At 42.6% G+C, this 11,655-nt stretch overlaps 1 protein-coding gene across 4 annotated transcripts in view; it reads left to right on the forward strand.

The window, feature by feature from the left end:
• The window catches only part of SFXN4 (sideroflexin 4), a 33,272-nt gene extending 27,166 nt beyond the window's left edge, over window positions 1-6,106 (forward strand). For all 4 annotated transcript variants that reach the window (XM_073354231.2, XM_073354233.2, XM_073354235.2 and 1 more), the window contains 3 exons: window positions 728-813; window positions 2,566-2,683; window positions 5,670-6,106. In XM_073354231.2, the coding sequence (XP_073210332.1) occupies window positions 728-813; window positions 2,566-2,683; window positions 5,670-5,747 (282 nt within the window). In that variant the 3' untranslated portion in view covers window positions 5,748-6,106. The remainder of the gene's footprint in view (window positions 1-727; window positions 814-2,565; window positions 2,684-5,669) is intronic.
• Window positions 6,107-11,655: the final 5,549 nt, after the last annotated feature.

The raw sequence follows: 11,655 nt of genomic DNA on the forward strand, positions 1-11,655 counted from the left end.
AAGATAGGTTCATGCTGGCTTGTTTTCACTCCCAACAAAAAGCTGGCCTTAGTATTGAGAATAGAGCGAATTAAGTATATTGGAGCCAGGAACTTCTGTGTTTTATTCCAAGCTTATCCACCGATTTGCTCTGTGGACTTGGACAAATGCCTTTAAGCCAGGCTGGCTTTGTGCAGGTTGACAGGGGATAGACACCCCTTTGATCCCAAGGAATCCAGTGCAATGGACAGCCTCAGTGGCACAAGACCAGGCACTTTTCCCTTCTTTCTAACCCTCGTGGTGCAGACCACTATGACAGAAGAGAGAAGGCTGCATGTGGGTTGGGGATGCCGGGGGAGATGGGTCACTTTGAATCTATGAGAGCAGGTGCAGCTCAGTACCTTTAAAAGGCTACTTTTGCAAGGCTGAACTAGTTTAAAATAACTTCCATGTCAGACAATGCATCAGTGGGAACCTTCCCTTTTTGAGATAACACAGAATCCACAACTGGTATAGTCGCCACTTGAAAGAGTTTAGTTTCCCTTTTAGAGAGAAACCCTACCAAAAATGTCGACCCTTCACTTAACTGCATGAAATCCTAGCGTGGTATAGCACCTAAGGAAACGGGGTCCTGGTCCATGACTAGGTATGGTAATACAAATAATAAGTTACCAAGACTAAAAGCAAAGCTGCATGAGTGCAGCGTGGGAGCGTCAGGTAGCTCTAACTTGAATCACATTTTTCTTAGGCAGTACAAGAAACAGCTTTATCAAGAGCAGCCTTTTTTGGGACAGCAGTAATTATTCCAGAGTCTCTTCTATACTTCTTGCAACGGTAAGAGGTTCTACTACTGGGGTGTGTGGCTGTCAAGTTCTGGGGTGCAGTCCAGACCACTGAGGGGCTGTGTCACCACCTGCCCTGCAACCTTGGGCGCCTCACAATGCTTTGCTGCTGCAGCTCCCAACCTGGGACGCTCAAAACCAGGCTATAGGTCACACCCTGAGTCTGTGTACAGCTGTAGCGCTGGTCTAACAGTTCTGACCCCAGAAGCCTGTCAGCAACACACCACTCACAGTCTGGCTTCCACCAGCCTTGGTTACTATTTGCTGCGTGACCCCAACAAACTCCCAGTTCCCGATTTCCCCCAAAACATGTGTTCTGCACTGTCCAGCCCTCTCCTGTACAGTTCAGATATTAAAGGTCCATTGCCTCTGTAAAGGGCCAATATTCAACAGTTTGCTGCTTTAACTGGAGTCACCAAACAGTTCAGTTTAAACACAACACTAGATTGGTTTAGATTATCACATGTTCCCAGCAATATGGCCAACCAAATTATCAGGTCAGGATCTCTTTTCTTCTCCCCGCCGCAAAAAAAAAATAAAAGAAAGTCCAAGGAATGGTTCCTTTGTCTTCTTAGGTGAAGAGGAGAGATCCCTTGGGGATTTCTGCCTCTTTCTTTTATAGTCCAGTTAACCTTTGAAGTGGATTCTTCTGAGGGTTGCCCCTCAAAGCAAAATTTTTTCAAAAAGTAAAGACGGCAACATGGAGTCTGGTGGTGAAGGAGGCTCCATGCTCTTTCTTCTCACCTGTGTTTGCCGAAATGCAAATTTGGTTTGTCTGCTACCATCTCCTCTCTCTGCTGTCTCAAGGACCCTGTTTACTACTTATATGTAAATTGAGGTAAACACACATTTCTTTGTCCAAAATACTTTTGCCTGGGCAGAGCTGTGTGGTTTTGACCATGTTCTAAAAACATTATACAGGGGGATTTCATAACTTTACATATAATGTTGCTGTTTATGTTTCACCATGATATTAATGACCAGTAACTTGTTAGTTTTCAAATGATACAAGAAACATTTTGTACAAAGATTATTACAATAGGGTGTGAATACCGAGGCGCTTTCAGTCACAGCGGAGAGGGCATTAGAATCCTTATTGACTATTCTGACTTCATTGCTTGCTTCTATTTTTCTGCTTCAGTTTTACTTGTATTGCTACCATGTAGGCTTGCAGTATAGACCATGCGAGGAAGGAATTTAAGTGAACTGAGAAGTTATACCAGAAGAATCCTTGGGTGGGGTTCCTAGGCGTTATTGTAACATAATTAATAAAAACATCCTGCTGTTTAATAACTGTGTACAATGTGAAAGTATCATGCTTCCAAGAACTGGCTAAATAGAACAGCAACAGACAAAATGATCCAAGAAAAAAAATCTGAATTAAAGGACTGAGGCATTTCAAACGCATATTGGTACCTTCTGTTTTCCGTTTACGTGTTGTTGCTTATGTCCCAATCCTGTATTGTCATCCATATGTGGACAATAATGTAGGGATCTGGGCCCAAAATAAGAGTAAAGAAGACCACGCACATGGTAGGGAGCAAGGGAATAGCAAGAACCTAAGTTATATAATAAAGAAAACACCAGCACGGAATGTAAAATTATTTCACCTACTACAGCACGATAGCTTTAATTTTCTCCTGTAAAATAGTATTTAACGTCCTTTGTTTCACTAGCGATTCTGGTTTGACAGTTAAGCATGTCTGCCTTGAACAATAATTTATCTTCCCAACTCTTTTGACAGCACAAACTTTTTACTCAGCAATCCACACGTTTTGACTCCACTGAGACTGCTTATGACTGTTTCAGCATTGGGTGCGTTATTGCCAGTTTCATTCAGTGTATTCCCGCAGTTGGGAGAGGTATGTCAATTTATCCAAACCGTGTTCTTCCTGTTCTCTAGATAACTTTTTAGGACTGATTGCTATGTGGAACATCTGCCATGTGTCTACTGCCAACATTTTAAGATGAGAGCAATAATCAGCAGGATTAAAATTACTACAGTACTAAAAGTGATCAGTGGTTTTAAATTGTGATGCTGCTTGTCAGATTCCATGGGGCCCAGACTCAGTGTACAATGAATTTGTGTTGAGAGTAGTTACCATATGTACCTCATTCAAATTAGTCTTCTCAACGCACCATGATAAGCTGAAGCAAACAATGAAGCTGCACTCCTGGAGTTCTCTGTGATGAAAAAAAACCCTAGCAGGGGAGTTTGGGTTTTTCCAGTCCTGGAGTTGGCAAGGGTCCTCTTCAGAGGCTTTACTTATCATGACAGTCCTTTTTTCCTCAAACTGAAAGCCAGTATATCAAACAAGCAAACCAGAGGGTAGTTTCAATTCTCTTCCTTATAACTCCCTGAGTTTCATAGAATATCAGGGTTGGAAGGGACCTCAGGAGGTCATCTAGTCCAACCCCCTGCTCAAAGCAGGACCTAATCCCCAACTAAATCATCCCAGCCAGGGCTTTGTCAAGCCTGACCTTCAAAATCTCGAAGGAAGGAGATTCCACCACCTCCCTACGTAACCCATTCCAGTGCTTCACCACCCTCCTAGTAAAAAAGGTTTTCCTAATATCCAACCTAAACCTCCCCCACTGCAACTTGAGACCATTACTCCTCCTATCATCTGTACCACTGAGAACAGTCTAGATCCATCCTCTTTGAAACCCCCTTTCAGGTAGTTGAAAGCAGCTATCAAATCCCACTTCATTCTTCTTTTCTGAAGACTAAATAATCCCAGTTCCCTCAGCCTCTCCTCATAAGTCATGTGTTCCAGCCCCCTAATCATTTTTGTTGCCCTCCACAGGACTCTTTCCAATTTTTCCACATCCTCCTTGTAGTGTGGGGCCCAAAACTGGACACAGTGCTCCAGATGGGGCCTCCCCAGTGCCGAATAGAGGGGAATAATCACGTCCCTCGATCTGCTGGCAATGCTCCTACTTATACAGCCCAAAATGCCATTAGCCTTCTTAGCAACAAGGGCACACTGTTGACTCGTATCCAGCTTCTCTTCCACTGTAACCCCTAGGTCCTTTACGGCAGAACTGCTGCCTAGCCACTCAGTCTCTAGTCTGTAGCAGTGCATGGGATTCTTCCTTCCTAAGTGCAGGACACTGCACTTGTCCTTGCTGAACCTCATCAGATTTCTTTTGGCCCAATCCTCTAATTTGTCTAGGTCCCTCTGTATCCTATCCCTACTCTCCAGCGTATCTACCACTCCTCCCAGTTTAGTGTCATCTGCAAACTTGCTAAGAGTGCAATCCACACCATCCTCCAGATCATTAATAAAGATATTGAACAAAACCGGTCCCAGGACCGACCCTTGGGGCACTCCGCTTGATACCAGCTGCCAACTAGATATGGAGCCATTGATCACTACCCATTGAGCCCGATCTAGCCAGCTTTCTATCCGCCTTATAGTCCATTCATCCAGCCCATACTTCTTTACCTTGCTGGCAAGAATACTGTGGGAGACAGTGTCAAAAGCTTTGCTAAAGTCAAGGAATAACACGTCCACTGCTTTCCCCTCATCCACAGAGCCAGTTATCTCGTCATAGAAGGCAATTAGATTAGTCAGGCATGACTTGCCCTTGGTGAATCCATGCTGACTGTTCCTGATCACTTTCCTCTCCTCTAAGTGCTTCAAGATTGATTCCTTGAGGACCTGCTCCATGATTTTTCCAGGGACTGAGGTGAGGCTGACTGGCCTGTAGTTCCCAGGATCCTCCTCCTTCCCTTTTTTAAAGATGGGCACTACATTAGCCTTTTTCCAGTCATCGGGGACCTCGCCTGATCTCCAGGAGTTTTCAAAGATAACGGCCAATGGCTTTGCAATTACATCCGCCAACTCCTTTAGCACCCTTGGATGCAGTGCATCTGGCCCCAAGGACTTGTGCTCGTCAAGTTTTTCTAAATAGTCCTGAACCACTTCTTTCTCCACAGAGGGCTGGTCACCTCCTCCCCATACTGTGCTGCCCAGTGCAGTAGTCTGGGAGCTGAACTTGTTTGTGAACACAGAGCTGAAAAAAACATTGAGTAGATTAGCTTTTTCCGTATCCTCTATCACTAGGTTGCCTCCCCCATTCAGTAAGGGACCCACTCTTTCCCTGACCACCTTCTTGTTGCTAACATACCTATAGAAACCCTTCTTGTTTCCCCTATTGCAAACAAAGGGAGATGTTTAAATCAATACCTCACTCTCCTCCCAGCAACCTTGGAAACTAGATGCCCAGCAGTCCCTGAGAGGGAGTGCCAATCGAGTACCATGGAACTCCAGTCTTACACCCTGAACAAAACGAGGAGCCTGGGATTTCTTCCACAATCATTTTCTCTCCCTCAGCAACTCTGTTTGAGGAACTCTTCCAGAAAACTCTAACATGGGATGATATAGATCCAGGAGGAGTCCTTTACTAACGTTAAAGGTCTAGTGTACCTTGTTTCATCTTTTACAGTGACAAAGGTAGACTAGAGTTGATAGAATTTCTGAAGTCATGTGATGAAAGTACAAGTGGCTTGTTCCTTTTTCCTCTTTATGATTTGCTCACCACATACGGGAAGTTACCAGTTATAGTATAAGAGCCACCCAAAGTATATCAAATGGCAACTGCCTGATACTCAAAGTTGGAGACTATACTGTGGTCTAGATAATGCATTTCTTTAAATGTGGGGAAGATAACTAAACAAAATAGCAGCCAAAAACCACACCTCATTCAGTCTTGTTTTTAGTTACACTTTATTACATGTTTTAAGTTATGTAAAGTTTGGTGTAGATAGAGCTTTGACTTGTATGTGTTAGGACCCAAAGTAACACTAATGACATAAGTTTAATCCTCTTGTTTATATTTCAGATAAAACGAGATGACCTTGAAAAAGAGATTTTGACATCCACAGAAGAAACTGTGCTTTTTTACAACAGGGGAGTTTAGAAAATGGCTTTAACTTATAAGTGTGCTTTTGATCAAACTGAATTTGTACGTCCATACAAGGCTTCAAACTTAAATCAATCTGTCTAGTGTATTTTTGAATAATGAAGTCATGGGAAAGGCCGTCAGACTGGGCTTAGAACAGTACATTTTTAAACGGACAGACTAATCTAAACCATCTGCAAGATCCCCCATAGAATCCTGTGTGTGAAAATAGCTTAATAATGCCTCTACTTTATATGTGATTAACTCCAGAAAGAGAAAAATATTGTATAACTGTACCCATCAGAAACATCCAGCATTCTGTACTTTCTCCTACAGCAATGTGGTTGATTCCCTACTTATTAAAATCTATAACTGCATATTACTTAAAAGGCTTTATTTTTCCATTGTTCCCTTTTTGAAATACAACACAGGGAAGATGACTGGTAAAAGGATAAACTTCAGTTGGGGAAGGGAGGCGTTTTCCCTTCTTACAAAGCTTTTAATGCTGCTTCACACTTAGTGACTGAGGTAGCAATGTAGTATTAATATTTTCATCTGGGGAGGTGACTTTGAGCCCATAATGTAGGGTAAGAACAAGATTCCCCACTGCACCCCAAAAGTAGAAGTCAATAGATTTGATCAAGGGATAAAAAATAAGTGACATGTGGAAGTCAAGTTGGGTTTACTGGGTAATAAAATTATTTTAAAACAGTACAACCCTGACACAACTTTGCTTAAACTTAATTGGGAAGATGTTCAGGGAGAAGGTGTCCAGAAACAAACTACAGAACCAACCTCATGGACTTCCCCTGAAATTCACTCTTCAGATGAAAGTTTTGAGGCCTGATTCAAAGGCCACTGAAATCAAAGGGAGTCTTTTCCCTTGACTTCAGTGGGCTTTGGGTTAGACCCGAAGAAGACAGCAGCTGTGGTTTTCTGATCCTATAGTGAGAGGGGTTAGAAATAAATCCTTATTTCTACAGAGTGACTGTATTCATCCAAATTAGCTTGCATGTGAAAACCGCCCCAGAGAAGAGAATGAAGGCACGTTTCCTGCATTATTATTGCTTCAAGCAACTTCAGCATGTGTATCTACACTAGGGAGAAAAGGGTGACAATGTAAGCAGCTCCTCTAAGTCTGTGGAGGAGCTTCTGTGAGGGGAAACAAGCTTGGGGAGGGTATTCTGGATTAATCCCTAACCTGTTTATTATTCCTTATTCACTGTCCCTCCACTTAACTCAGAGAGCTGAAGAGAAACAAATAGGTCTTTCATGGCAGAAGGCGAGTAGTTATAGCAGGCCACCAAATAACTGGCAGAGTATCCAGCTGTTATGGTACTTGGTTATGAAGCTGTATGGTGAATAGAACACAGCAGAATCATGGTTAGCAGGGGGCTCCAACTCCATTACTGAAGCAGCTCTGTAAGGTATGGGACTGCAGGTGATAATGCCTACATCTTATCAATTATTTCGTAATTGATTTTACAGAAATAATCTCTAAACAAAATACCACTCCCAAATTAGCACTTTCAGCCCTATCATTGCCACGGCCTCAGAGAGAAGATGGCATAAGGCAGACCCCTGCTATTGTAAATCTGAAGGTTCTCATTTTCTCTCACTTTGTAGCTTCCATGCAGTCCTTACAATTCTTCCTTAGAGGAAAGCAGAGGCCAGAGCAGAGGAAGGCATAAAAGAAGCTGGTAGGAAAATAGCTATTTTTGAGAATTTGTGGCATGTTAGCAAAACTGTGAACTAGGAGGCTATAGGAATGGCTGCTTAATCATATGATACACACAGCACCCTGACTGCCACTTAGTGCTACTGCATGCCATAATCAATTTTATTTTTCCTCTTGCCTGATTATATTTAGAGTGACAGTAGAGCTTTTGCTACTCCTACAGAGGATATCTGTGTATTCTGTCGGTGGTATTATATAGCTCTCCAAAGGAATATACTGTAAAAACCCCAACTAGTAGCAGGAAGAAAAAGAAAGCCCTTCTCACACAGTAATGGCAGCAAAAGCTGTACTACATGGATTATGGAGAGAGTTCAGTGATGTGACTATTAAAGGATTGTGAGTAGCTCTTTTAGATCAGCCCCCTCATTAATTGTATTTTTGCCTATATATATTTTTTTTTAATAAAAGTATCCTGGCCCCATCATTTTCAAAGGGAGGGAAACAGTTCTAATTGCTACAGTAAAGTCATAATAAATCCTACAGTTACATTGTCCTATTGTTCCATCATTACTCCTGTACCAGCAACATACTAAAGGTGAATTTAGAAAGGATTTTCCGATGCTCTTAATACACATATGTTAACCCTCATTACTATCAACAGAATATACTTTTTTTTTTTTACAATGTTTAATATTAACCACAGTAAAGGCTAGTGTGAACAATTAAGAAAGCAACGCAAAAGTACTATAATGGACCAGGTCTAAACAAACAAATTAATTCCAAGGCCCCATGGGATCACTGTGATCATCTAGACTGACCTCCAGGACAACACAGGCCACAGAACATCCCCCCAAATAATTTCTAGAGCCTATCTTTTAGAAGAACATCCAAACTTAAAAATTGGCAGGGATGGAGCATCCACCATGAGCCTCGGTAAATTGTTTCAATGGTTAACTACTCTCACCTTTAAAAATTTACACCGTATTTCCAGTCTGAATTTGTCTAGCTTCAATTTCCAACCACTGCACAGTTTTATGCCTTTTTATGTTAGAATGAAGAGCCTGTTCCCCATGCAGATGTAATCAAGTCACTCCCTTAACTTTTTTGTTAAACTAATCTGTATAAGGCATGTTTTCTAATAATTCTCATGGCTCTTCCCTGAAGCCTTTCCAATTTATGAATATCCTTCCTAAATTGTGGGCACCAAAACTGGACACAGCATTCCAACCACCAATGCCAAATGCAGAGGTAAAATAACCTCTCTACTCCTGTTTGAGATTCCCCTGTTTACGCATCCCCAGGATTGCACCAGCTCTTTTGGCTGCAGTGTCACACTGGAAGCTCATTTTCAATGGATTATCCATCACACCCTCAAATCTTTTTCAGAATCACTGAGTTCCCCATGCTGTAAGTATGATCTTCATTCTTTGTTCCTAGATGTATACATTTACATTTAGCTGTATTAAAGCACAGTTTGCTTGAGCCCAGTTTTCCAAGTGATCCAGATTGTTGTGAATCCGTGACCCATCCTCTTCATCATTCACCACTTCCCCAATTTTTGTGTGATCTGGAAACTTTATCAGTGATGATTTTATGTTTTCTTCCAGATCATTGATCAAAATGTTAAATAGCAAAGGGCCAAGACTCAATCCCTGTAGGACCCCTCTGGAAACATACCCACAGAAAGATGAAGACAACACATCAATTTAATTACTCATGCCGATTCTAAACACGCTAAAATCCTCTGGCATTACACATGAATATGTTACAGTCTGTAGTAATTTAAGCTAAATGATACTTGCAGCTCCATGTGTGGAAAGTTACTCTCATAATATAAGCAGAGCTGGAAGAACCTCTTATTATTTAAGGTGCCCAATACACTGCAAACCCTGTTTTCAGTTGCTTATAACTGCCAAACTTTAACCATTCAGGCTAAAATGTTCCATACCAGGTGTTGCATCAGACTTGGAAAATTTTGGCCAAAACGACTAAGCCATTGCCAAGAACGAGGGAAAAATTAATTGATTTGCAGTATTAAAAATTCTGGCAACCTTTTCTTTGAAAAGCTCTAAAGACCCCATGCTTGGGAGCAAGGACTAGAAATTTGGCAGGGGATGCCAATTGTGTCAAGGATGTATCCTTTTGCCATCTCTGTGAAAATCTCCCCAAATTTGGCCAACTTATGTCTTTGAAAAATTGCATTTGTACATGCTCACTATAGACTTTACATTTTAGCAGCAAAAATTCCCTGAAGATTCTGTCCATCCTGGGCATTCTCCAGGTTGGGGCTGAGCAGGACTTAACCAACAAATGCAGCTCTAGGCTGCTATGACATATGTTGGGTCTCAACATCTGAACTGAGACCAGGGATGCTGTCTCTACTGTGTTCTCGATGGCCCTCTGCTGGACCCAGACAGCATGGGGGGAAGAAAGCTGCCTGATTCATGTGCAGAGGGGTCAAGAGACAGACCTGCTTTTGTGGGGGGGTGGGGACTGTGGAACTGAAGGTTGGTAGGGGGAAGAGGTAAACTGATACCAGGAGTTCTGTGAGGGAGACTGGGATTGGTAGGCAAAGTAACTGGGAGCAGGAGTAACTGTAACAAACTTGGCAAGAAGTCTAGGACTTGGAGGAGAGGGATTGTGACAGGCTGGGGTTCAAAGCCAATTAATCTATGAATAAATGTGGTGGGGGAAACTGGGAGCCAGTTGGTGAAGGGAGGAGATTGAAATCAGATGAGCAGGCAGGGAGACAGAGTGAGAACCAGTGAGGTGATGAGGAGGGAGACGGATCTGATGAGGAGCCGAGGTGTACGTGGAAAAACTGGGACCGGGTAAAGAGTCTGGAACAAGGCATGGGGCAGGGAAGATACACACTGAGATTGGAGAAGCAGCTGGGGAGGAGATTGGGAGTCAAGGGGAGCAGGCAACATGGGCAGGTATGACTGGAGGCCACGGTGTGGGGGTGGGGGACTGGCTGGGCAATGAAACTAGTACAGGGGGGACAGAGAATCCAGAGGCTTGAGGCTAGAACTTACTGGGCAAGGCGCCTGTGATGAGAAGCCTAAGCAGTGGAGACTGGGACTAGATAGATGAGGAGAATGTGACAGGAAGAAGGAGCTGGGGTGGGAGAGGAAAAAAAAAGGACTGGTACAGGTGGGAAGGGGGTGGGGTAGAAGGGGTTGTACTTGAGAAGAAATAGAAGAATCTGAGTCCCCTGTGGGACACATCCCTCCAAAGCCTGGATTGGAATCCAGATTGCAGTCAGCAAATATCTGTGAAATGCACTAGCAGAAGTGTCCCATTCCTCCTCTTATGCTGGTCTGCATGCAGGATGACAACCTACTACTGCTATGTTTTACTTGTTAGCTCAAATGGCAGAGGTCTGTGTGATGAATCTAAAGGTTCCAACCCTGCTGATGAACCATGTGAATGTCAATATGATGCCAGATGATGGAAATTGGTTTTTTAGGTTGCTTTTTTTAAAAGCATATGAAATTATACACACAAACCTTTAAAGAACATTAAAGTTGCAAAGTCAAACACTTGAAAGTTAGTAAATACCAGTATAAAGTTTGCATGTGCAAAATGAATTCAGCCCCCTTGGGCATATGCATCATGAGACACTCATGTTACATAATCACAAACTTTTTTCCCTCTGCTTCATTAAGTGCACAGGATGAACCTGCTCTGAACAGGGTTGTGTAGTGAAGGAGATTGTGTCTGTAAGATACCAGGTTGGAAGGTATGTAGTGGTTAAGGCAGAAGATGGCAGGGGATTACAGGAAGACAAAAGGATGGTTTCATGGTTAAGGTAGCTGAATGTTGCCCTGGAGAGCTGGATTCTGTCCCTGCCTCTGCCAGAGTTCCTATGTGATGCTAGTCAAGTCACTCTCAAACTTTTCTCAGATATTCACTAATTGTGCATTCCTCATTTTCTGGGTGTCCAACTTGATAGCCTGGATTCTGATTCACAGAAGTGCTGAGCACTCACACCTGCAGCTGAAGACAAAGAGAACTGTACTTTGAACCTATAAAGTGTTATTTAATGTGAAGTACTCGAAAAACCAGGCATCTCCAATTAGGCACCCAAAATTAGTGGATATTTTGACCTTAATTTTTCTGTTCCTCAGCTCCCCATCTTTAAAACTGGGATAATGCCCCCTCACCTCAGATGGGTGTTGTGAAAAGAAATTAATAGTTCTGAAGCACTCAAATATTATATTGTTTGGCACCACAGAAAAGCCCATT

The sequence above is a fragment of the Lepidochelys kempii genome, chromosome 7, assembly GCF_965140285.1.
Source record: "Lepidochelys kempii isolate rLepKem1 chromosome 7, rLepKem1.hap1, whole genome shotgun sequence".
Classification (NCBI taxonomy): Eukaryota; Metazoa; Chordata; order Testudines; family Cheloniidae; genus Lepidochelys; species Lepidochelys kempii.